The 26,946-nt window shown below is 55.0% G+C and overlaps 1 protein-coding gene across 4 annotated transcripts in view; it reads right to left on the bottom strand.

Moving 5' to 3' along the window:
• Positions 1–26,946, bottom strand: part of LOC122386903 (FERM domain-containing protein 4A-like) — a 102,874-nt gene that overhangs the window by 2,649 nt on the left and 73,279 nt on the right. For 3 of the 4 annotated variants that reach the window (XM_043376633.1, XM_043376639.1, XM_043376647.1), the window contains 8 exons: positions 17,609–17,674; positions 13,873–14,020; positions 12,536–12,612; positions 10,905–11,006; positions 9,670–9,814; positions 8,203–8,595; positions 7,247–7,484; positions 5,084–6,599 (listed from right to left, as the gene is read on the bottom strand). In XM_043376633.1, coding sequence (XP_043232568.1) covers positions 5,084–6,599; positions 7,247–7,484; positions 8,203–8,595; positions 9,670–9,814; positions 10,905–11,006; positions 12,536–12,612; positions 13,873–14,020; positions 17,609–17,674 — 2,685 coding nt within the window. The remainder of the gene's footprint in view (positions 1–5,083; positions 6,600–7,246; positions 7,485–8,202; positions 8,596–9,669; positions 9,815–10,904; positions 11,007–12,535; positions 12,613–13,872; positions 14,021–17,608; positions 17,675–26,946) is intronic. The other variant, XM_043376658.1, reaches the window with a different exon arrangement.

The following is a 26,946-nucleotide window of genomic DNA, read 5'->3' as shown; positions in this document are numbered from 1 at the left end:
TCAAAGCGGAAAATCAAAAACTGAGAGTACAGCTGCATCAACTGGAACAGGGAAAAGAAGTGCAAAAGAATGTTGACCAAGTGGATGGTGGAAAAGTTCTAGGTGAAGGATTATGTGGAGCGTGTGCAGCATACCTGCTATGGCTACATAGACAAGAAGAAGAAAAGTGTGGAACTCTGCAAAACCAAAGCATGGATGCGGCAAATCAGCTGAGAAATGTGAGTAAACAAGGGAAGGAAAACAGCACACCAACGGCAAATCAACACTACAGGCAGGGACAAGAACAAGGCATGTTGGGAAACACATACCAACAAGAAGAAACAGAGAATGAAATTGTTGTGGTAAGCAGTGATAATGAAGACACACAGAAAGTGCGGGAATCAAGTAACTCCAAAAGAAACCAGGAGTTGACAAAGGACAAAACTGTACAATGCGACCTGAACTCACAGAGCACAGGAAAGTCGAGATCGAAAGTGGGAAATGAGAATGAAGGATGGGGAGAGAGAGAACAGCAAAGAAAGGAAATGAACTGCCGCAAAGGTGGCATAGAGAAAAGAGGAGAGGACAACAAACAGGAAAACCATGAGGATAACACGATACATGGAAGAAATCCTCTGATGAGCAACAACGTAGAGCAAGGAAGAAACAATGGTGCTACAGGGCATGAAAGAGGACAAGGTGGAAGACACCCACGCTACTATAGAACTAGAGTGTTCGTCAATCAGCGGTATAGAAATAGGGACGAATACAGGGAGTACGAAGAAAGGGAATGGGAGCCTGTGCATCACTTTACAGGAGAAGACAACATGCGCAGGTTGAATGGAAATAGTAGAAAAAACTACTACAGGACAGGCAGGTACAGGGAAGGAGTGTATAAACAAGAACAACGCGAAGAAGGTAAGGGAGCCAGAGCGTTTGGAAAGCAGGACCTTAATGCAGACGGACATGACAAAAGAAACGGAAACCGCGTCCAAGTAGAACCACCCTATTACGGTAGGCGCTTCGATGGACACCCAGGTCAGAGAAAGTGGGGCAGACATGAGCATCATGAACCCCAAGACTGGCAGCTGAGAGGACAAAGACAGATGAACTGGAATGGCAACAAGGGGTGCAATCAATCACATGAGCGAGGGACTGGGAATGAAAACCAAGAATGTTCCAGGGACTATATGGAAGACGAACGTAACTATGGGACCACTGAGGAATGGAATGAAGAGGGTGGTGCATCCGGAAATCAGCAGCAGAGGAGGCAGTACCAACAAGAAAAGTGGTACAGTCGAGAAGAGCAGAGCTGGAACTATCCGGAAAGTCGACGGGTCCGGAGAGAGCATGGGAATTTTCACCGGCAAGGGGCGAGTGGAAACCCAGATCAGTGCCCAGGTTGGAGAGGGAAAAGCTATGCCGAAGCCCTGCTGGAAGAGCGCAGGGTCTTATGGCACTAACAAGAGAAGGAGACACTGGGAGAAATTAAAACTCGTTCAGTATAACTGTAGAGGATACCAGAAGAGTGAGTTTATGCAAAGCATATTAGATGAAGCAGATATTCTGTTGCTCAATGAAACATGGACTTCAAAGGCAAATCAAAGTCAAACCCTACTGACCGAAACACATGATGTGATTGCAGTAAGCTATGATGAATATATAGACTATGCCGTCTTACAGAACAAAAGTGGTCGTGGGCACGGGGGTGTAGCGATTATGACGAGAAAGGAGCTAGGCATGATTGAAGTGGACCACCGTGGCAGCACTAGGATTCAGGCGGCAATTGTAAAGGGCATGGAGATTGACATCCTAGTCATTGCTGTATATTTGCCGACTGGCACACTTCAGAAGACAACCATTGAGTTTCAAGAGACAATAGATAAGGTGACAGGCATAATTGAGGAGTATGGTGAAGAGAAGATGATCATTGTTGGAGGTGATCTCAATGTGGACCTGACTAAAAACGTGCATCCAAACAAGAAGTATGTCGAAGCGATGCTAGCTGACTATGGATTAATGATTCCCTGCAACAACATAGAGGGCCATAACACATTTTACAAGAATGAAGTTGAAGCAACATCACTGCTAGACTATTTTATGGTTGACAGAGGTCACTCAATGTATGTAACAGAGTATAAGATTCCAGAAAGAAGCGCTCTCAACACGTCAGACCATGAGCCGATATGTGTCTGTGTTGAAATGAAAAGGAGATGTAAACAGCAAAAAACAGAGGAGCAAAAAATTGACTGGGAGAAGGCACGAAGGAATGGCAGCATTGAAGCCTATCGGCGTTACCTATGGAAACATAGACAGACGCGAGTGGACATAGACAGTATCAACAAGACCATTATAGAAGCAGCGAGAATGCTTCCAAAGAAGGGAAGAAGGAACAAGGCAAGTAAGTGGTGGAACAGCGCTCTCACGGAAATGAGACGAGAATGCTTAGCAGCTAAAGACAAATGGAAAGAATGTCCGGCGGAAGAAAAAGATATTGCGAAAGCGACATACAGAAGTAAAAAGCGGCAGTATATCAATGCGCAAAGAATGTACAGGCTACGTGCCCGAAAGGAAGATGATGCTAAAAAAGAGATAGAATGCCAAAAACTATCAAACAAGTACTATCAAAGAATACAAAAATGCGTACGAAGAAGCAAAGTACAACGACTGAAAATTGAAGGAAAAGAAATCTACCAGCCCCTGGAGATTGCTGAGGCGTTCCTCCACCATTTTGTTAGAACAGCCATGCCAATAGAAGACCCGTGTTTCGACAGGAAATGGAAGGAACATGTCACGGCAGTGGTCAACTTAACATGTAACAAATACCAGGAAAAAGGACGAGACTTAGAAGACTGTAAGCCAATAACAGAAGCAGAAATATCCAACATTATTCGAAGACTGAAGAGAAGGAAAGCACCAGGAACAGATAATATTATGGCCGAGCATCTCATAGAGGCAGGAGACGCTCTTATTCAAGATATAGGAACCTGTCTCCAGGATATAATGAAAACAACAGAGATTCCAGAGAACTTCAAATGTGGACTAGTCACTCCAATCTACAAAGGACACGGAGGTAACACTGAGCAAACAGACAGCTACAGGGATATATCTGTCCTGACTACTGCCTGCAAAATATTCGAAAAGGCTATAATTCACAGACTAGGTGAGGAGCTCAAAGAAGCCGGAATACCGTCTGATTTACAATTCGCGTACCAAAGTGACAGGAGTACTTTGCAGGCAAACTTCATCCTTAGAGAAGTAATATCTGCAAATAGAGATATAGGCAAGACAGTATATGTCGCCTACTTGGATGTGCGGAAATGTTTCAATTCGATTTGGCACGATGGTCTCATCTATAAGCTAATCACCAGCAATGTTCACCCAAGACTGGTATTGATACTCTACAATCTTTACAAAGAGTTCAGAGTCAGAGTGAAGGTTGCAAATGAAAAGTCTGGGATGGGAAACATGCAACAAGGACTAAAGCAGGGTGGAGTGTTGTCCACTAGCCTGCTCTGTCTCTACATGCACGATAAGATACAAACTCTGCAGCAAGCACGTGTTGGAGCAAGAGTTGGAGATATACAAGTACCTATCATTGCATATGCAGATGATGAAGTTCTCATTAGTACAGATCCGACAGAGATGCAGTTAATGCTCGATGTTGCATACAGTCATAGCACGAAATGGAGATATCAGTACAATGCAAGTAAGAGCAAAATCATGGTATATGGGAAATGCGTAGATGGCAGAAGATGGTTACTAGGAAAAGAGCACATTGAAGTAACCACAGAATATACCCATCTGGGCGTCCATATGACCAACAAGGCTGAAGGAAGAAAGAGAATCGAAGAGGGTATGAAAAGGGCGAGAAGAGCGATGTTTGCAAGGTGCCCAGAAGGCCTTGACGTTGCCCGTACAAGCCCACTGTCTCTTTACACCACATGGAAAATATATGCTGAACCGATACTCCTGTACTCCATGCCAGTGACGATTTTCACAAATCAAGAAATTAACTACCTGGAGGTGATGGTGGTAAGACTTCTGAGGGCTATGCAAGGATTACCCAGAAGAACCCAGAACTTAGCTGTGTACATGATGCTTGGAGCGTTACCCCCTAAGGTGATGATAATGAAAGCAGCTATGCAATTCATTCAGTTTCTCGCTAAAGCAGCGCGGGAGCATGCACTGACGGAATACATGATACTGCACGGTGCTCTCAACAAGGACAGGAGCTCGAGCATACTAAGGCAATGGGAACATTACTTTACCGCATTGAAGCTACCAGGCATAATACAAATGATGACAACAAATGGAGTACAGGGTAAGAGCTGGTATAAAGTTTGCAAACAAGCCATCAACGCGTATACTAAAGCAATGATTATAGAAGAAGCTAGCAAGAGACAAACTATACAGTGGATCGCCGATATTGCACAAAATATGGAAGAATACGAGCCAGCGAATCAATTCTGGCCGAAAAACAGACTAAGTGTTATTGGCAGACAAGCGACAGGCACGAGGATACGACTTCTAACGGAGCAGTCGCTTCTTGCCACAGGAGTCTTAAGAAGGCACGCTGAGCGAAATGAGATCTGTCCATTATGCATGAAAGCAACAGAAACTCTTGAACACTTTCTTTATGAGTGTGTGGAACTGCGGCAAGAACGTGAGGAAGGACAGAGGAGGTGGAATGCGAGGTTAAATAGGACTCTACCTGCGAAGCTGACTGTCCGCAATGCTGACTCAGAAGAGGCCTTGTTGATCAATTACCTATACAAGACAAGGATACAAAAGGAACTGCAGTCTGCATGTCGACAGCAGTTGAAACGAGCAGGACAAGAAAAGAATCCTGTCCTCATCCTCCCAGTCTCTCCTTGCCCGGTGCCACCACTAGCGTCTTGCACAGTACCTAACGTAAAGGCTGAGATAAGGGACAGCAGAGGGTCATCAGGGAGGACAACCTGATGGTGCACCCGATGGGTGGAACCGACGACTGAGAAGAAGAAGAAGTTAAGCCTCTGCCCAAAACATGGTATTACATCACATCCACTCCACCAATCTCGCTGTTCACGCACCCCCCTCGGCGTGCCGCCGCTCTGCTCACCTGTGCCAGTTGTGCGGCGGCGGCCGGGCCGGCTGGCAGGCCTGCTGCGCGGACGGGGGCTGATACAGTCCCCTCTGCGGCGAGCTGAGCACCTGACGCGCGGCCGCCGCGTGCAGAGAGCCGTGGGTTAGCTGGGCGGACAGGCCGCCGGCCGGCGCCGGCCCGGGGCTCATCGGCGACTGCGGAACGCTCCGGCCCGTCACGCTGGAGCCGGGACTGTCGCCGCTGCCCTGGCTCTGACGCCGGTACTTGGTGCTGTACTTGTAGAAGTCCGACATCTCGAACGGCTTGGATGTCTCCCGGTACGGCTGGAAGGTGCCCGGCTGGATGATAGTCTGGTTCCGCGGCGCCTCCGCCGTCGGCACGGCTGCGGACGGCGGAGGAGAGGCGGCCGGCCGTCCGCCGTGGCGCGGCGTCGCCAGCGCCTCCAGCGGCGTCACGGGAACCTGAGGTGCCGGCGGCGGGTGAGGCCGAGGCGGCGCCACCAGCGGCGTGATCGACATGTCCAGCACAGAGGCGGTGTCGGCGGCCGGAGCGGGCGGCGGCCGGCCGCGGCGCGCCACGTCCGGGGAGTCCAGAGAGGTCTCGTACCAGGCCTTCTCCCTGCGCCGTCTCGCGGCGGCGTCCGACGAGCCGTCCGCCACGGAGGCCACGCTCAGCTGGCGGGGGAAGGCGGCCGAGTCGGCCGGCAGGCTGGCCGTGCGCGCGTGCGCCGCCCGCAGCGCGTCACTGGCCGCGCTCAGCGGCGAGTCAGTGAACCGGGGCGGCTGCGGCGGCGGCGGCCAGCGCGGCGCGGCCGCCTCCAGCGGCACGGGCGGCGGCGGCGCCGGCTCCCCGTCCAGCCGCTCCATGCTGCGCGCCTCCAGGGTGAGGTGGCCCGCCGAGGAGACGTGCCGGCGCCGGTCCAGACTGCCGAACCGCGCCGAAGTCTCCTCCGGCGGCGCGTCGAAGCTGCCGTCCAGCTCATCCACGCTGAGGTGATGCATCGGCGAGGACTGCGCCACCGGCTGCGGCGGCTGTGAGTGCTGCTGAGAGTGCTGGGAGTGCTGGGAGTGCTGCTGCGGGACCGCCGCCGGGCCGGTCCGCCTCTGCGGCACGCTGTACTGACCGCCCGGTGACCAGTACTCTCGGGGCGGCGGCGGTGGCGGCGTGTCTCTCTGGCTCAGCGTCGGGTACTGTTTGCTGCGGTAGGACGACCGCGTATACACCGAGCTCGGTATGTACCCGCCGTTCAGCTCCTGACTGCCCGGACTCGGCTCGCGGGACGGCGGCAGCTGCAGGGTCGCCGAGCGCGACTTGGGCAGCTTCTTGGGCGAGCCGGGCGCGGACAGGGCCCTCGCGCGTCCCTCGCCGCTCTCGGAGAGGTCGGAGAGGTGGGTCGGCGGCCGGCGCGGGGGCCGCTGCTCGGGCCGGCCCGGGGAGCGCGGCGGCCGCGGCGGCAGCGCGCCGTTCAGCGGGGAGAGGCTGACTCCCTCGGCGGAGGCCACCGAACTCTCCTCCTCCTCACTGTGGTGGTCTGTCGGGGGGATACGGGGACACGGAGTCACGATACTGCCGGGCGATATGTGGCACGGCGCGACACGACGATAACGCTGAGCAATGCTCATGGCGGTGAGGAAGGCACGCTGAACTATAAACAGCGTTTACCCTGCAGACGCCAACTGTTTTACGAGGACTATGAGGGTTATTTGATAGGCCCACCCATCAGTTCTGTGGTGCGACTACGATAAACCCAACTACTCAGTGCAAATGACATCATCACTACCCTGACCAAGGGGCATGCCGCGCAAACACCCAGGAAACCCAGCACATCCCACCATGTGACTGCAAACTGCGGACATCCCATCCGCTCCGAACACAACACATCCCGCTATCAGTTTTACTCTGGTGATGACACCATCCCATGACTGGCGCGCTCACTGACTCACAACCCACAAAACAGCACACATCCCGGAGATGATGCGAGAAAACAAAACAGGATGGATGATGCGACAGACTCACCACATCTTGGAGCTAGCCGGACAGCCGACGCGGATCGGGCTACACACTTCTCTTCCTCACCCCACATCCTTCAGGCCACCGCAGCCACCTCCTGTAGCCCTATACCCTCTGCTGTCCTCAGAGTTTCAGACCCCCGCCCGGACCGATTCCCCCATGACTCACCCTCGCCATCGCTGCTGGGCCGCGGCATCTTCTGCTGCTGCTGCCGCTTCAGCTGTTTGGCTTTGGCCGCCTTCAGCCGGGTCTCGATGTCCCGCAGCTTCTGCGCCGACATTTGGTAGCTGAGTTTGCGCTGTTTGCGGACCTTCTTGAGCGTGGCATCGTTGGCCAGTTTGAGTGCCGCCGTGGTGATTTTACTCTGGATTTCGTAGTCGAGTTCAAGTGCCGATACAAGCTCCTCCTGGGGGAAATGGGTCTTCAGTCAGCTCACGACCTTCAGAACATTACACAAATATCGTCTGACGAGCTCTTGACAAACTTTATCTGAATCCCTAAATAGGCAAAGTCTAGTTATGTAAGCACATTCTTAGGATTAGCTGCTCAGGCACTCAATCTGGGTCAAGTCAAACAACGGAGTCTAATAGCCATATACAGACTTCAATATCGCCGTATTTGACACTTTTCCAGACTGATTCAGACCGATTTCCAGGCCGCCCTCATGACTAGCCCGACGCCACCCTCATCTACTCCCGTCAGGCCACCAGTCACCGTCAACACCCGCGGTTGGATCAAACCACAGTGGTCTCATCACGCTCACTATCGCAGCGGCGCTATAAACACCCGTGTCCCCCGGATATAAACACTCGGCTCACTCCCCAGATAGACCAATCAGCGAGCGACATCCGACTGGGTGTCAGTGACGTCACATGGTTATGGTGGAGTTGTATCGGTGGCAGATGCTGCAGCGACCAGCGTGCATGGATCCGGATAGGGTAGCAGGTATAAAGAAGGAACAATTAAACGGAAAGGGAAAGGGCCGCTAGCATGTTTCAAGTGTATCTGACAATACTTCTCATGATTAAGATTTGCATAGCACACTGACTCGCACATCACGCTGCCCTATGTCATTCCACTGTTCGACCAGGGCACCCTTCGCCCCTGCCCGTCCCATCGCTCACCTGACTTCCTCTGAGCCTGTTGATGAGTGTCTCGGGCAGTGTGAACGCCGTGCCCATCCGTCGCCGGATCTGCGGCAGCGGCTCGCCGGGCTCCAGCGGCAGCTCCGCGGGTAGCTCGCCCGTCAGCTCGGCCTCCTTGATACACAGCAGGCGCAGCTCTGCCGTCCGCTCGGCCAGTTTGGCCTCCAGCGCGTCCCGGCGCGCCTGCAGCGCCGCGCACATCTCCATCCTGGCCGCCTGCTGCTCCGAGTCGTCCGTGTAGCTGCTGACGGCCAGCGACTGCAGCGAGCCGCTGTTACTGAGAGAGGAGCTGCTGACGGCGGAGAGCGCCGGACCGCTGCGACTCAGGTCCCGAGCGATATCAGAGAGAGTCCGAGACGCCTGCAGACCCGACTGGAACGAAGAGGGAGAGGGGACGGTCAGGTCACGGCGGTCAGGGTCAGGACACTTCTGATTGCAGCACAGTTCAGTATTTCTCACAATGCATTAAAAAACCAGTAGTTATGCACTACACTTCCCGGTTCCCAAATATTAACATCACTAGCATTCAGTAAACTACTAACGACCTTCAAGCTAACATAAACGAATTCCTCGTGTGACGTTTACAAACGAGACGATCTGACGGGTCGCCGCAGGAAGGACGTCATACATCAAAGTCCCCACCACCACATCATGGCACCACGGGGTGACGGTGACGGCACGTCACCAGACGGCGTACATCATCACTAAGTACAAACACACCGCTGGCGACCACAGACACACCACGGGGCGGAAAAACAGCCGCAGAGCGAGGGAAGGTTCGTGACAACATCGCATTCCGGAAGATCGTTAACTCGCGTCATACAGACATGATCCTGCAAGGACACTCAAAAACGCATTGCCGCAAATGAGTCTAATGAAGAAAAATGACGCAAATGTCCACATAGCCAGCAAATTACCCCTGTGAGCAACATCCTAAGCTCGTGTCAGACAAATAGACCTATTACAGCGCTCCTTCAAAGAAACGTTTTCCCTAATAGTTTTGAGTGCCATCAAAGCGAGTAAAACTGCAATGGCTGTCCCGATGACTGCGGTTTCCACAGACAAGATGCAACAGGACTACGAAGCCGCACAACACACATCTCACAAGAACGTTATCAAAGCTTACTAATGACATCATATAGATAAAACAGACACATACAGGAAACGCAGCTCTTTCCGGAGTGCAAACAGGTCTTTCTAACAACATCAACGAACACACCTCACCACTCTGAAACACTCAAGTGCACGCTCACGCACTGACTCACTCTTTTACTTACTCACTCACTCACTCACTCACTCACTCACTCACTCACTCACTCACTCACTCACTCACTCACTCACTCAATCACTCACTCACTCACCACTATTGCTCACTCTCTGACACTCACTACACTACTACCCCTCCCTCTCTCTCGACCCCCCCTCCAATTATCTCTCCGCACTCACCCTGGACTCCTTCTTCCCCTCGACGTGAAACTGGTGCTGCGATACTGCGGTGAACCAGATATTGCGGCATGCCGTCTGTGAGGCGGCGAACCACGAGTAGACGCTGATGTGACCCGGGCCCAGCGTCCGGCGGCTCACCGATACTCTGGCGAGGGGGATAGCGGCGGTTAGCGGGGGTTTAATGAGGGGTGTGGCGGTGAAGAAGAGATGCAACGGGTATAGGAATGACCGGGGATAATAGGAGGTGCTAAAATGGAAGGCAGGGCAGGGTGCAGGGATCAGTACACAGGTCATGTGGATCATGTTATAGAAGAATGTAAACAGGTCAGGTCCTGAGACGTAGTTCAGCTAGGAAATAAATAACACGGGAGAGAACAAATACACTGCACAACGATGACAAAGATGGTAAAAGACGACAGACCTGAGTTCAGCTAGGTCAGAGGCGGCGACACGAGCCCAGCAGACTGAGACGAGATCGCCACACAGTACAAGATACCTTATCACAGACCTATCGCGACCCATCTTATCATCCCTACAAGTGCGACCGATACAGGCAGAGCAGTGCTATCAGCTCATGCACTGCTCTTCAGGAACTGAGCACAATGCCCATATCCGGATGTAACGGATTGATAGCGATGTATGCATGAGCGAGCGGAAGAACCTTTTAAATGCATGATTACATCATCGGGGTAGATAACAGCAAGCGTGTCGTCAGTCACAGTCCATTTAAAGGCACCGATTTGCCGATAGGGTGGCGTATGACTATCATGAAGAGTAAATAGTAATGATAGCTGTTGATAGGGCTCATCATGACTTATGTTTTTAGTTCAGTTGACTTTTGCCAGATAGCTGTTGAAATAAGGAAATATGTTGACTGCAGCGCGATGGGCTATATGGCAAGCATGGCTTATCTGCAGCCTCCATACCGTAACTGATTCATCTGGGAAGCTGAATTCATCCGGTAAAAACCACACGGCCTCTGAATCAACACCAACTGAATCATACGGCTCGCACCACACACTGAGTGTATTGCTAAACCAATAAACAGACCAAGAGCCCAGACAGTCCTACTGAGCTGCCGGTCATTCTAAACACTCCGCCGCCAATGCGACTAGTTAGTACACCCACCTCCTAACCGCACTGCAAGTCTTCCCGACCCCAAAGGTCTTTCTTTCTCTCCCCCTCTCTCTCTCTCTTTCTCTCTCTCCTCTCTCCTTCCCACTCCCCCTACTCACTGTGTACACGGATCAGAGATGGCAGAGACCAGATCGTCGCCCGAAGTATCGTTGCCGATGGCGTCTTCGTAAACGTTGAAGCTGCTCAGCGCATGCACCACTCTGCAGGACAGCGAGCGTCAGCCAAAGGGACAGACAGAGACGGACAGACGAACAGACGGACAGACGGGCAGGCAGGCAGCGGTCCGCGGTCAGCGCTTAGATAATGGTCAGGCAGCTCGTCAGTTAGCATACGGCCAGGTAAACATATACACAGAGGAGCGAGCACGAATGCGAGGCTACGAACAGTGCAATGAGGAGCTACTTTTAACGAAGACTGATGTAGTTGCATGGTAGGATTGGTAGGGGTGCAGGACATGGTTAGGAATCAGATACTGGGCAGATGAATGGTTTTGTGCTCATCTAGCACCAAGTACGTATGTGGGTAGGCTACGCACGATGTCGCCCAATATTTGCACCCTTCAAAGATCTAGTCATCAGCTTCACTGTTGTTACTTATCGTAACATCAAATCCAGCTAGCTTTTGAGAAAGGCTGATGCAAAAATTATCAACCAAATTATCTTTCTGTGGCAGCCCCATTCTCTCACATTGTGTATGGGCCTTTTGCCAAATAACTTCATGCTAGGTCTACAACATCCATTTCCGAATCAACAATCGACGTCGTATCCGCCTTTTGAAACTTCATTCCACAAGAGACGCTTCAAATCAGGTCACTAGTCCAAAAGTCATTTATCTGGGCACGATATCACATTGGGCCTCTTATCAGCGACAGCACAGCAAAGGGCCTCGCCGCCAATCAGTGTCCGTCCGTACACAGCACCAAGGTCTGTAGCACCGGCTGTACCTCAGCCCCTATCGGCCGATTCGCCGCGGCGCCCGAACTCGTCTGCCGGGTGTGTGTACCAGCGTACACCGGCGCTGATCGGAACCAATCCCATTCGTTCCCGGCCCGGGGAGATGACCGGCTGATACCGTGACACGCCGTAACGCGCGTAACGCTCGTGACGGGCGTGACTGCCGACGGCGTCTACTCGGTGCCAGTCAGCGGCGCTCGACCGACCCAGATACCCCGACCGCTGCGACACGGTGACCGGGAGGGTGTCCAAACACGACCCAGTTTCCGTGCCGCCCTCACACCCACCACACCTACAACCCTCTGCGACGGAGCCATTCAAGACGCAGCGCAAAACGGGCACCGCGGCGCGACGCAATGGAAGTGACGTGGGTGCAAGTGTGATCGTTTGCAATTATTGGACACGACAGGACCGAGATTACTGCGCGGTCCAAGGCGTAAAAGGACCTCTGCTCATTGGAAGTGTATGGAGGGTGGTGGGTGGTTGAAGCGTCTTGTGAATACGGATTAATTGCTCTATCAGTTCCACTGGATTAGGAATTCAGGTTTGATTGACGTGCAACATTCGGACACGAGCTCTCAAAGGTTGGCAAAGTAACAAAAAACAAAAACAAAAAACAAAATAGCAAACATTTCATCAAAAATAGCAAACATTTCATCATGATTGCACTGAGGGTTAAAAACTGATATAAACAGCATTAGCTACTGGGCTAGCATACATACAACAGTTAAATCGAGCTCAGCAACACGAACAGGCAGGATGGAGAGCATTCTCACTTTTTGGGCTCGTCGACTTCGATGGAGAAGCGCCCGTCTCGGAATGTGACGTTCTCCAACTGCTTCCACTGAAACAACTGCAACGGAAGGGCGGAGAGACGGTCAACGTACAGAGCCAAACAGTGAAGAGGGAGCAGCGAACATAAAGGAATTTCGGGGACAAATGTAATGAGAGTCACCTGGTTGATAAATCAACGGTAAATAGCACCTGCCTATGGTCAACGAGCCCTGCCATGACTCATTTCATTCTTGCATCCGCCAAAAACTGCATAGGTACTCAGAGAACCAAGAAATCGAAATGTAAGCAAACATTGGCACGCCTATTTTATCTTCTGTGGAATAGCGACACCACCATCTCTCTTACTAGTTAGGGGAAGTTGGGGGAACGCCGAATACTTTTTTTCTGACGCCCGTAGCACGCAAGGTAGACAACATAAGCTATTCTTGTTGGCGTCATTTGAGAGGCCAGTCTTTTGCCTTTCAAACATACCAGGCGCATTTGATGAATTCGCATACCGTTAAGCGCACAAACTAAAAATATCAAAGAAGTGATTTTTTCGGCGTTGCCCCGGACTGCGGGGAAAGCCGAAAATGGGAGAAATGATCTACGGGGAATGCCGACATTGATGTTTTGCCACTTAATCTCAAACTTTATCCAGAATTTATCAAAGCTGACACGCGTTTTAAGAGCTTGAGGACGCTTGGTGCACACTGGAAGTTATAATTGTGTGATATAATAAGAAAATGCCAGGTAAATAATTCCTTATAGGTAACAGGCCGTTGTGTCGGTTGAAAGTGTAATTTGTGTGACTAAAAATTCGCGTTGCTATTCTACAGCAGTAAAGTCCACGTAGCGTGCTTTAACGTGCGTAATTGCACGTTTTCGGCATTACCCCAGCCAGCCATACTTTCATTTGCAGGCCCATAACTTTTCAACGTGCCGTATAAATTTCAAATAGGCAGCACACTTATGCAAAGACATGCTGAAGATTACTTGACCGAATTGGCCAGACAAACGGTAGGATAATGAGTAAGAAATGCAGCTTCAAAGGCGCATGTAGTACAAGGAACGCGTACCTTGAAAACGCTCTTGGCGCCCTCACAGCCGAAGTATTCCGAATGACGACTCGTAACAAACATGCGATAATTGTAGTCACTTAAGCCTCAGAGCATCACTGACAGGTGGCATCCATGTCTTACGGTTTTCGAAATATCTCGAATTTCGGCTTTGCCCCAACTCCGGCATTGCCCCAACTTCCCCTACCTTCAACTACATCAACACCACACAGCACGCCATTGCCACAGTTATCGCCCTCATCATCACTCCCGACACTCACCCGTTTCGCCTTGGTGCGGTCTCCCAGCTCGTACTGGGCGATGCCTCGTGTAGAGATGCCCAGCCACCAGCCGCTCTGGCCACTCCGGTCACTGACACGGTAAAAGTGGATGCCGTAGGTGGGAAGACGCTCCACAATACTCAGGTACCTGCAGAGAGAAGTGGAGGTCAGACACAGGTAGATAGGGATAGACAGAGGTGGAGACAGGGGCGGGGTGTCATTTCACAGCTGATGAAGCCGATTATAATAAAAAGTGGAGGCGTTTAGAGCTGACGACGGTTACAGGTGGAACGCTCACAAAAAGTTGATTACACAAAAAATTACACATGTTACTTGATATCAGTAACGCTAGAGTGGGTTCTGAGTAAAAACATGGGCGATTTCACAGACCTGTAACCGAAACCACGCCTGGTCAGACCTCAGACCATCCGCTTCTATGGCATCCCATGACCCAGCTGGCCGCCCCACCAGCTGACCGCCCCACCAGCTGACCCACCCTCCCCATTAACAAGCCCCGGCGGAGCACAACTCCTAGAACCCACCGTCCCACCCGCAGTCCCGATTTCCAGCCACCCTCCCGCCCCGACCACTCCAGTCCGGCAGCCAGTCCCTCGCCCGACCTGCCAGCACGCCAGACGCCAGTCCGGTCCAGCAGGCACCCAGAACCGGTTTATACGCAGGACGCACCGGCGCGGCGGGCCGGCCCAGCCAGCGTCCCGAGCCGGCGCACCGACTGTGGACACAGGTGCGGTCCGCGGACCGCGACCCAGACGGTAACCCAGCTGATCTCTGACCCTGCTGACTGCTCTGGGAGACTGCGGTTGACCCGGGCGGCCGGAGAAGCGATTAGCGCGTCCCGCATACCGGCGTTCCTGGGAGATATGCGTCGAGATGCGCCCGGTGTTTGTGGGGAGTTCACAGGGGCCGGCGGGAGATGAGGTCGGAATCTTCGCTCACTAACGCCAGGCTGTTATCATCGGCGCATGTCACGCAGCTCGACGAAATTCAAACCGCTTGAAGATGTTCGCTGTTGTGGTGCTGTAAACCATCTCGCTTTGGGAATAACATCTCCAGAAATCCACGAGAATAACAAGCGCTACCTAGCTGAGCCTCAAAGCGGACGTCTGACTGGCAGGCAGGCCGCCAGGTCACGAAGTTGCTCCTTTCGCGCCCTCCGCTACCGTACCTGCCTGGCAACCCGACCCGGCCGCGTTCCGGCGCCGTCCGCCGACCGAGCGCCGGCGTGCCGCGCGGAGCACGCTCCATCCGCCCCCTCACATCTGGCCAGGCAGCCCGCGGCGTCTCGTACCTGCCGTACAGCCTCTGACAGCGGTCCCACGCAGCGGCGGCCCAGGTGCGCCGTACAGCCTCTGACAGAGGCGCCGGTCGGGAGATAAAGCGACTGCTGCACTCGGCGGGTACGGCCGGAGACCGGAGGGCGGCCAGATAGGAGGGACGACTTTATTGGTGGGTGCCGCAAGACGAACTGCGCGGACCGAGCTGATAAAGACACGGGGCGAAACAGTTCGGCGAAAGGCCAGGTCTGGTGGCTGCCCTGGAAGTGCTGATACGCTTGGAAATTATCGAGGCAGAATATGACTAACGACACTATGCAACGAGAAACCGTGAGCAAATGCTAACTGGAATGACCCTTATCTGGTCAAATCATGATGACCAAGTTGGATCCTTTGCTACCATGTCACGAACCGAATTCTCCAACATCATCCACGTTCAACTCTTACGATGCCTCCCTCAAAGCTGAGCCCGCCGCCACCAGCACACCTCTCGTCCCTGCAGCGCCCGTGCCGAGCACACGATGACGTGGCTGTTCTCCGTGCGGGGTCAGCCGGCAGCAGAGGCCTCTATCTCGCCTGGCGCCGTCGGGGGCGGCCTCAGCTCCGCCTGGGGTGCTGCCGGGGGCGTCGGCTAATCACCGTCACCGAGTGGCCGAGGATTAGCGTGCCGCAGCGCGCCGGCATCCTCTGATGGCCCATCGGCGGCCGCCCCGGGCTGGCCGCACGGGCGGCGGCGGTTTGGAGAAGATGGGTAGCCGAAGTCGACCGCCGGAGACAGCTACCAATGAGGAATGAACGCTTGCCTTGTCCGGCCTGCTGGTTGTTGATGGTTTCTCACTGGTCAAACGATGGACGTGTTTTATCTTTATTGTGTTGCAATCCAACGGCAACGGGCTGATAAGTGAACGCCACAAGCGAAGGGAAGAACGTATGAGCAGTCAGCATCCGGCTGTTGTGTCTGGTAAACGAAGTGCGGAGTAAACAGTACCTTGGAAATGCGTGATTAGACTTGGTCAGATGGGCCATACTGAGCGTTCAGGTAGCGCTCACTATTCCACGTTTTTCGTTGACCAGCAGAAACAACATGAGGAGTGTAGGCATTCCAGCCCGGTGGTCAAACCTGTTCCACCATGGTCGCATTTTATTCCTGCAAAACGTCCAATCAGCGCAACACGCCCGTCTTTTCCTTTCCCTTTCAACATGCTCAGCGTGCTTATAGGGAAAACTCCCCAGTCAAAAAGCGGCCGCCCGTTGTCCAGTTTTCCCACGTTTAGCCGTCGCAGTAGGTAGCAGCCCTGCCGCCACCGCTGCTGCCTAGAAGCCTCTGTCGAGCTACTCCACCACGTACAACGTGCTCGTGGCTGAGTCAGACGACCAGCCCCGCGGGGTGACGCACCACTTAAACCTTAGAGCGGTTACGTGTCACCGCTCTTGAATCAGGAGAACAGCCCGTGGGCGAAGCGACTCATGACAGCTGCGTGTAAGATAAGGAGACACTTCGTGACTCGTTGAGAGTAATAGTTGTCCTTTGGGTTCATACTGACGCACGATCTCGACTTACGCGTGTCTAGACGACGTGACCTGCACGGGTATCATAACCTCCGTCACTTAGGCGACCCCTGCACCTAGCTCTGCGTCTCTGACCTCCGCACCCCCAATGACCTCTCGCGACCTCTCTCTGCCGTGACCCAACAGACGCAGCCCCGACAAAAACTACTGAGGTCTGAAAAACTGCGCCGCGAGACTGACCGTTGTGACTCGGCCCGGCGTGTCAGAAAAAGGCGCACCGACCACCTGTGGCGTCCACTGCGCCATGCAGGACTCCCGCTCCGTCCCCGGGTGCACAGACAGCTGTCGGGCCGGACCAATCAGCCCGGTTAGCCCGGCAGAGGTCGGTCAGGGTCACCCAATGGTCCCGCGCCGCTAGACAAGTGGTCAGTCGAGCAAGGTCAGCGCAACTGCATGCCGGGACAGCGCAGCCACGCCCTCGCCCCGTCCCTCCGCGGCAGACCCCAATCCGATCGAGACTACACCCTACTCAACGAGATACCCTGTAAGAGCGAGAGCGGTAGCCTGGGGAAAGCGGCACTCTAATCTACCCCACGGCTACGTCAGCAGTGTTTTGCATGTACTCACTCCCTCCCTTTCAACTTAGAGGAACCAGAGAGGACAGTCCCCTCCCTGCATGCCACTACACCATGAACAACGCCCTTCTCTCGCCAGACATAGCTCGCCGCCCTCTAATTTACCAACGCCTAGCGGATCTCTCTATTCCTCTGGAACGCCCCGCAGATCTATCTCCTGGCACCTTTGACCACCACCGACGTCTACTGTGCACCGGTGTGCAGCGACGTGCAGCGATGTGCACACCTAGTGAGCCGGTGGACACTCCCGGGGCACTGACCGACGATCCCCCGGTACCCCAAATACCCGGTACTTACGAGACTATGGCGGTGCCGCGCGCCGTTCCAGTCAGCTGGCGGTACTCTTCAATAACCCGCTCCTCACTGAAACAGCAGAGAAAGACGTCGTTAGGGTTCACATACTTCTAAAGCTATACAGTCTGTAGCGTTATCTAGCACACATGGATCATTGGTCATCGGTCAAAGGCAGGGTGGCGCACCCCTAGCGGGCGCGGGGAACACAGGCCGCCGGCGTCGGCAGCCCTTTCAGGGAGACCACACACCACATTACACCACGAGACAAAGTTCACAATTGGCCCAACTAGAGGACTTCGCAACGCCTCAGAGACCAGGGCTGGCGTCCCCTGGTCTACCACCATGGATGCGATAACGCGCGGGGAACAGCCGCAATCCGCTAACCAAACTCTGTATCAGAGTTAACGGGGTGGAAAGGCGCAACAAAGATCAGACCGCGCCGCGGAGGGTCCGGGCCGGCCGGCCTGTCCGCTCCGGCGCGCGTCTGAGGTGCGATTTCACGGCTCTCGAGCCGGCGCCGACTGACAGCCGTGGACGGGCCGAGTTCTCACACCTCTGCGGCCGTCACTCGCGGGCGTGAGCCCTCCAGACGCACGGACAAAGCGCCGCGGCGGTGGCGACCACGGCCGGCACGCCGCCGCCCCCAGGCGGTGGACTGGGGCGTGGGCCGTGCCGGGAGGGCGCTCCAGCTGTGAGAACACGGCGGTGGTGCCTCTCATGCCGGACAGTGCCGTGTACAGCAGCGATGAATGGACGAAATCTGACACGGAATTCACGCGATGACTGAGACTATGGATGTCAAGTGGCAGAAAAGGCCCCATCAATGACCTATGGTATTCAGAAACTTGAAGACAAGAAAGCTGTACCCATTCCGCCGAAAGCATCGACATTTTTCACGTAGTTTGTCGTTCCACGGTAGCCAGTAGCATGCCTCAGCGATTTTTTGTCATACAACATACCACAAAACCCGTAAATGTCTCTCACGTTCTAAATGAACCGATACCGCCTCCGAAGTCATGCATGAAGCGGAGGCATGGCACGTGACATGGGAGGTGGTCTGCTGCACTACGACACGTCACCGGTAGTGGGGCGGAAGGACCGGCCGCCAACGGTATATCTGGCGTCTTGCCACACCGCCCGAAATTCAAAGAATGGTCACAGGTCAGTGCTCTCCAATCTACCACCACCACTGGGTCACCGGACGTCCGCTGACAGACAGCCAAAAGGCCAGAGCCAGGAGCCAAGGATATAGTTAGGGAGTCGAAGTCAGAGTCAGTCAAGGAGTCATCTCGTTAGGAGCCCACAAAGGTGACAGGGTGAGACGAACCAACAACGGAGCGTTGTGCTTTCTCGACGTGCCGAGGAAACGCACGCACAGAGAGCTCTTTGTTCTGATCTCGCAGCTATTCGCTATCCCAGCGTCGCACAAAGTACAGCAACCGCATTCAACAACACACACCATTCCATTTACAAACAGTCGACATTGCCGTCCCCCAATGTCCATGACACCGACACTCGACAGCGTCACATAGACACCGTTTCACCGGACACGGCGCGTCACCGGGGGCGTTTCGCCACATTTCCGGCTGGCGTGACTCACCCGATGACCGCGTGTCGTTCATTCAGCCAGCGAGGCACACAGCTCTCCATCTATCAGCCGGGGTAGATTGGCCAACGGGAAAACCACTCGGGTCGGCGATTGGGTGTGACAGTCGGCGAGAACCGCCGACAGGGCAGGGACGGTATCTGGCGGACATCTCGGCGCCCGGTAGATATCTCGCGATAAATCTGAGCGCCCTTGCGTCCCATTCGGGCCCAGCTCCCCAGCGGGTCGCACTGGGAGTAGCGGCTCCCTCTTCATCAGGGGACTCAGACTGAGTCACCCCGTCGACTGACTCAACTGACTAAGCGACTTCTCTCCGGCGACTCTGTGCGGGAGTCCTGAGAGGTCAAGTCCCGACATCGCTCAGCGGACGTGACAGAACAACAGTTCGATTTATCACCACTTCATCTACTACAGTTCGGGCTTTTTCTCCGAGCCGGCCACAGGGTCTCCCATTGAGCCTGGCCTTGATCTGTCTCCTTCGCGCCGCAGGAGGTACAAGTCCCGCGGATCGATCCAGCTCCGACACATGAATGGCCAGCGCAGCGTGGGAGTCAGAACACTACAGGTAGGCGAGGCCAGCGCGGTCAGTGGTTGGCATGGCAACGGACGGAGATAAATTTTGCGGCCAGCAGTATGGCAACCGAGGAAAATAAATTCGCTGGTTGTTCGTATCGGTGCGAAGAGGAAACCTGTCTGAGAACGATTGTCGAAAGAGAGACAAATGGAGACACAGGGAGACAAACTGAGACTGATCGGATATCCAAGTGAGTAAATCTAAATAAACGGCTGCAAAGGAGCAGGTTCATGGTCAACAGGGACTGGTTTAGAGCATTCCCTCAGTCCGTAGACAACGAAATGATTTAATGCCTGTCTGCTGTCCAAAAGTCAGGGATCTACTACACCCCGTAGAGCCACCGTCCGTGGCAACCACGGTAAGCTGGGAAACAGCCATGTTCGTTGCTTGGCATCAGGACATAGGACATCCAAGCCGGATGGCAACCTTAGAACAATGGCGTGCCGTTAGAGTTTGAACTAAATCAATGCGGCCGTTCGTAAAAATGACCTCAGATACAAGCGCTCATTTCAATAATCTGATTTCGTTCAACCGTCAACTCGAAGCCCTCGCGTTCAATTCAAACGTAGGCAGATTCGGCTCATGAATCTTCTCTGCGTCGGGCGGCCCCCTTGCAGCCAGTGGCCTATGCGAGGATGCGAGCCGACAGTAATCCTCCCTGAGCACGCACTTCCTGTGGTCCCGGCACCTCGGCTGGGCGTCGCACCTGGTCGCTCAGTCCCCCCAGCTGTCCCCACCGCCACGGAGGACAGTGTGAGGACGCGCGAGGACATCCGACGCACGACAACCGTCGTGCGTAATCCCTAGCGACGAGTAATGACGCGTGTCTTGATCGGAAACTGGGGCTTCGCCCTGTTCCATAAGCTTTTCCTGTGTCCAGTGAGCTGTTACTTGTGGAAGCCCTTGTAACGGTTTGCTGCTGAAATAAAGAAAACGGTACTTGGGTGAGATTTCACGCAGCTTTCCTGCTTTCTGCGACTAGAATGCACCCAGCTCACGTCATCCCACCGTAGTCACAGGACCCCACCACCACCCCCAGCTCTCACCCATGTCGCCGGTGCACGGGGGCCTCAACTCTCACACTGTAGGGAGAGCGTCGCCGGCTCGGCGCAGCGCGGCCGTGCCCGGCGGCAGCAGCGGTCATCTGCAGTCGCCGCACGCCCCCAGCGGCTGCCGGCCGACATTCCTTGCCGCTGACCGGTGACCAACGCCAACCAGCGCTCTCACCGCCCGGCCGTCAGACGAAACCGCCGACATTCGCACGTCAGGACATCAATCACTGCTGGAGGCTGGGACCAGAGAAATGAGGAACGCTCGAGACCGACCCAACCGGCTGCCTCATTATCCTTCCTTTGATTTAACGATGTTATTTCTTCTTGTATGATTCAAACACACAAAGTAAACGCTCCGGCAGATGCATTCGCCCCTACCTGCGTACCCCCTGTGGCTGTTACCCCTTCAGCCCTAATCCGGCGGGATTCACCCTTCCTTCCCACCAGCTCCCTCCATTGCCTGCCTTTCGTCTCGCGGTGGTATGCATAGCCAGCTAAATGACGCTCATCACCGCACCGAACACCCGCGCGCTGAATCGGCCCGGCGCGCCGCACTGCGCCGAATTAAAATGATAATGCGCCGCGATCGTGTCACGTAGCGTCTGGTCTCATCGGGCCGCGTCTCCGGGTCGCCAGGCCGGCCGGTCGGCAGGAGGCATCTGCATATGAACGGGCGCCGCGTCACGGGCCATTTCACGGACCGGTCGCCGCCGCGCGCCGCGCTCGCCGCAACCCGTTCGCGCCGCGCCGCACCTCGTCTCCGCAGCCGGCGGCGAACGGCGTGCGCAGCCAGTGCTGCGTTTTTACCAGCTCCGTCCGCCAGCTATCCGGACAGACAGGCACGCGGCGGGACCGGCAGCAGGGAGCCGAGACTGGTGAACGCGCTGGGCCGAGCGGCGGTGACTGGAGGGACCGCGACCGGGGAGGGCACAGGCGCGGCGCGGCGCACAGCGGCGGCCGTCAGTTTTTCTGCAGCAGCCGAGCTATGCAGCACCCCAGGCGGGTTCATGGAACTAAAGCATGGATGAAACGAATGGTCCCGACGAGAGGCATGACAAATCAGAGACAACGAGAGGGCTGAAGTCTGTGATGCTCCCTGTTCTTCCTACAGACCCATACGTTATGCATGCTCCAAACTCCAAAGACCACCATCGGGCCCATCTCGACCGGTCGTCCCTCCCACACAGGTGCCGAGGATGCAAATTTACACACGGGCGCCATATCTGCAGCGGTTCCTCGGCCGCTGGCAGTCGGGGAGGAGCCGCGGAGATGGCCGGTCGATATGCCGTTAGTGCCATACCGACCGCCTGTGGAGCTGGGCGGACGCGCCGCACCGCCTGCCGTGTGCTCTGATGGGGAGTGCGCCGCGCCGATCTCAGTCAGGTGCGCTGGGCGGTCAGCCTCTGGGCTCTGCAGTAACGCTCATAGAGCCGCCGAACTGACCGGCACGCCCGTCTCAATGACATCTGCTGGGGCGGACGGAGCGCCACAAGCAACGGCGGGCTCAGAGCGCAGGATCGCTGAACAATGCCTGCAGCGGCGGCCGAGATAGCACAAAGGCAGTGCAGCGCAGAGGACTGACTGCAACCATAGAGTTGGTCCGACGCAGTACGGCTCAGTCAGAGAAATGCCTGAAGGCAAGGCTGCGAGGCTTGAGTCAGCGCTGGATAAATGTGCATTGAGGCTCGGTATCGTGCCTCGTGTGCAGGCGAAGCACATTAATTTCGGGACCGCACGCCTTTGATGTGGCCCACGCACATCATTATTTTCAGACTGTAAAGGAAATTGAGGAGCTTCCGACTCATAAATCAAGCATAAACGTTACAGATAGCATCGCCAACCAATTTTACTGCTAACATCAAAACAGGTGGCCTATGCCCGAACAAATATTTACGGCCGATACGATCCAAATGGAACACTCACCCAGCTGGCAGAACGCCGCGACGAGATATACCGATGGAATGTGACCACATCAAAGGGAACAAAACGAGTGCCGAAACTTTCCGAACAATCAGCTCGCCATTGGCCTTGCCTGTTGACGCCGCATCCCGGCAGAGGGACTGGCCGAGCGGGAAACGAGAGAGGAAGATAATAGAAGTGTCTGAATACCTCAGGGTCAGACCACAGAGGGCTTACGGGGTGTCGGGGACCATCCGAGGACCTCCCCGGGACTGGCAGTGGAGCGTCTATGGTTCCCGAACGTGTCGATGGGACGACGGAAGGGATGGAGACAGAAAATCGCAGGACACCTGACGGAGGAATGTCATCAAATCCGACCGGCCGGAATCCAGTCCAGCTCGACCCGACTTTCCCAGCTCAGTAACAAAGACCTGCCGCACCAGCCATCAATCGAGTGGTATCATCAACTACCTCGACAACGATCCATCGTCCGACGACCACCGGTCCGCTGCCCACGCGTCTCGCCGCCGATCGCGTCTCAGTCAGACATCACCATCACAGGGCGATTAGTGGCGTGACTGGCAGTGCTCACTACAGTCCACACTGCTCGTTTGGCAATGATACCAAGGTGATGATTTGGGCTTATCAACGAGCCAGCTGCTGGAGCCATCAGCTGGTAGCATTGTCCCGGACGAGACAAATACTGCCGTATCAGAGGTGATTTGTGACATAAAAATGAATACAAAAACCAAATCACTCACAAAAACATGACTGATGTAGTTTTTCCTGTGTCACCACGAACCAGCCCTCACACCTGAGCCAACGTAACGGCGAAGTTAGTCGTCTGAACTCTGCCCGCCCAAACATCCGTGTACAGAGGGCGGGCGGTCTTCGTCTGGCGCGTGCTCTACCGTGCACCAGTCCCCGTCTCCGATGACGGAGCACAGTGCAGGCTGTGCACTCTGTGCACGTGCAGCGGTGGCGCCGTGTCAGCCACCGGCGAGCGAGGTGTGCCCGCTGAGCAGGCAGCGGCAGAGATACGTACACACGGCGCCATCAGGGTCAGCGGATCTTCGAGATAGTGGGGATAGGACGGGTCGGTGGTTCAACATCAGCTCACACTGCACACAGCACAGCTCAGTGACGCTGCGGGTATAGATGGAAGCAGTATATCTGGGTGACTTCAATTAGCCTAGCCGTTAGAGTTTCCAGCATAGTTGCGCTGAGCCTGAAGACACACGGTGACGAACAATTAATCGCAGCTGAAAATAAATCACAGTCGCTTTGTTCGGGAAAAATGTCTGCTCACTGCCCATGTCACCAACAACGACACTACGCCGCTCTAAAGAAAATCCCCAGAAGCTCAGAAAAACCCGGGTCAGGGACTCCTCCTCGGGTCACCTAGATCCGAGCCTGACCCCGCACTCCGCCGGCACGAGCCTCCCTCCGTGCACTCTCTGATGCAACGGCGCTGACCGCTTAACGGATCCGCTGGGGCGTAACGGGTCGGTCGGCCGGCCCATCTCCGTGCCGACCGGCTCTCCTCGACTGATCGGCACCACACACCGCCGGCAGCTAACGGAGCGCTGAACACCGAGCGGGCGACGACGTCTCACTCCGTCAGACGTCAGCTCCGGAAACCACAGAACGACGCCGGGTGATCTCTGATCCTGAGCCACCAGCGCCATCGTCGGTCTCAGTTCTTCTGACTACATCACATACCGGAGACATGTGCAGCCGCTGAGGCAGCGCGGTCGCCGCCACAGTCCGATAGTGAGCGAGTTTCCGGGTATAGCTGGTGTCTGGTCAGGTCACCCAGCGTCTGGACTGGCTACCAATCTGTCGCCATCCGGATGGTCTGGTTTCGCGACAAGACCGGACCTAAAGACCGGGGGGCAAGGTCCGGGGTTCGGACGGCGGGCGCGAGGTCGGTTAGTCATCCGATTAGAGCGTCTGAGTCATGCATCTCTGCTCTGCGGGCGACTCAGCAGAGCCGGGCTCAGCGTTCGCGAGCCGGGTCAACAGGCGATCCGTACACATACTGGGTACACGGGACCGTCGGTCAGGTGAGCACACACACAGAGGGAGGGACGTCCGGCCGGTGTGCCCAGCCACAGGAGAGACACCGAGTCAGCGGGCAACGAGGTTCGCCGCTCTCAGTGAGGCCTCGACTACCAAGGAGGAAACTGAGGGTTGGAGGAAAAAATGACTTTTGCTTTCTTTAATATGACGTCAGATAAAAAAGACCAATCGGATGAGGACCGCTTTCTTGACTAGGCCCGCTAGCCACGAGCCATGATAAGCCCTAAATTTCCGGCATCAGGCATAAAACGAATGCATAGGTATTCCTTCTTTCGTTCGGAAGATAGGTACCGGGCACCTAAGCTTCGGTCAATACATTTCACAAAATATGACAAATATCGACAAGCAGAGTGGCGAATCACGATTCAGTCGAGCCAGAGCCTACGCATTCACAAACGAATTGGTAACAACGGTGGGCTGCATTGTTATAATCTGTAAACTCACCTAACGGATTCCGCTCACTGCCACTCCCGTCTCTGTATGCCCCGCTCCGCTCCTGTCCACCCGTCCCTCACTCCAGCCACTGACCACTCACGCCCCGACACAGCGCAGTCCGGCCCGCTCGGCCGCCCGCTCAGCACTGCCGGCGCCGCCGCCGCCGCCACTCAGCGCCCGCCTCCCGGTCCGCTGCGGCGCAGGGTGCGCTGACTGGTCCCGCCCGGTCCGCGCGCTGGCTGAGGACGGCACGTACCCAGCCGCAGGCCCTCGGCACACACACGGGCCAGGCTGGGAGGGACGCTGAGAGAGCGGAGAGTTCAGGCACGCCGGTATCGGCAAACATTGACCATCCGCCGCCGCCGAACGGACGCGGCCGCCTGGCGCCCATGCTGCTGGTGCTGATACTGCGGCGGTCTCATGGCGTGCTACGGTGGCGGTGTGGGTGAGCAGGGTGTTTTAGCGGGATCTGCGGGTTGTGTCGGGTCGTGGTTAGGAAGGAAAGTGAAGGCTGGTGTGCAGGCTGCGTCTGGTAGGGTGTGACAGGGTGCCGCGGGCAGAAGGGCGGCAACCAGAGATCATAGCAGCCTGTCTGCCTATTCATCGACACATGCCCTGACAATTTGTTAATTTCATTGACTAAAACGTGAACGAAATAGTTGCTAGGATAGACTGCAGATAAATAGCAGAGGGCGTTATTATGCGATATGCCCTGCAAACAATAGTTGGAAAATACCGGCACCTACATCCTTCACTGGCGACAGGAAGGCTGTAGCGACGGGCACCCTGCCGTTGTCAAAGTGTAAATACGGCCAGTACTCACGGACTTTAAATGCTCACATTGCATACAATATCGTCCTTCAGACTTGGTAGTCCCTATCAATATTTACCGACATGAGGCCACCCCGATATCACTTGCCAGAACATATCCGCAAACATTCGTCTCAGAAGTTCAAACATTGAGCATGAAGTGCCGGAACTATCATCAGGAGGAATGCAAGAGAATTTGAGCAAGACGATGATTCTGCCAGCGGTGGCGCTCTTCCGAGATCTCCCAGCGCCATGTGTGGGGCCGATAGCATCCCCGCCGCATTCCAGGCCAATCTTATCGCGTCGAGTGCGGCCTGTGTGCGGCGCTGTGACGCGGCGGCCAATGGCTCTGTTTGACACTGATAGTGCCCGCGGCGCACAGGCTGCACAGCCGATACAGGCGACAAGGTGGCTGGGCTTTTACGGCAGGTGCATTCCGATGGTGCAACCTACAGGTGCGCTGCACTTAGAGCACGGTGTAACGTGTGCAAATGGCCAGTGCGTCGCGTAAGCACTCAGCAGCAAGGGAGCCGGATAACATCGAATGACGGCGCTGTCCCAACATAAGTCTACTGATAAGACACCACGCAAGCAAAATAATCAAACCTATAAATTCTGCCTAAGAAGTGAGGTTCGTCTGCTTCTCCTAAAAACTTTATATAAAGAACGGTTGTAGAATACTATTCGCTTTACAAGCAGAAGAACCATCATCCTCAACATCACAGAGCATCTCCTTTTCATCTTTTCTCCACAGAACTACCAACCACGCCGTTATTCTCTTCGCTCGTCCAGATGACGTCAATGCCCGACCACTGCCGTAGCCTCCCCACCACACCAGTCTCCCTGCCGACCCAGCCCGGTCCGCCCAGTCCATCCAGCCCGC

Source organism: Amphibalanus amphitrite, unplaced genomic scaffold (assembly GCF_019059575.1).
Source record: "Amphibalanus amphitrite isolate SeventyFive unplaced genomic scaffold, NRLGWU_Aamphi_draft 000016F_arrow, whole genome shotgun sequence".
NCBI classification, from domain to species: domain Eukaryota; kingdom Metazoa; phylum Arthropoda; class Thecostraca; order Balanomorpha; family Balanidae; genus Amphibalanus; species Amphibalanus amphitrite.
Note: the sequence above shows the minus strand (reverse complement) of the source record. Positions and strands in the feature narration are given on the sequence as shown.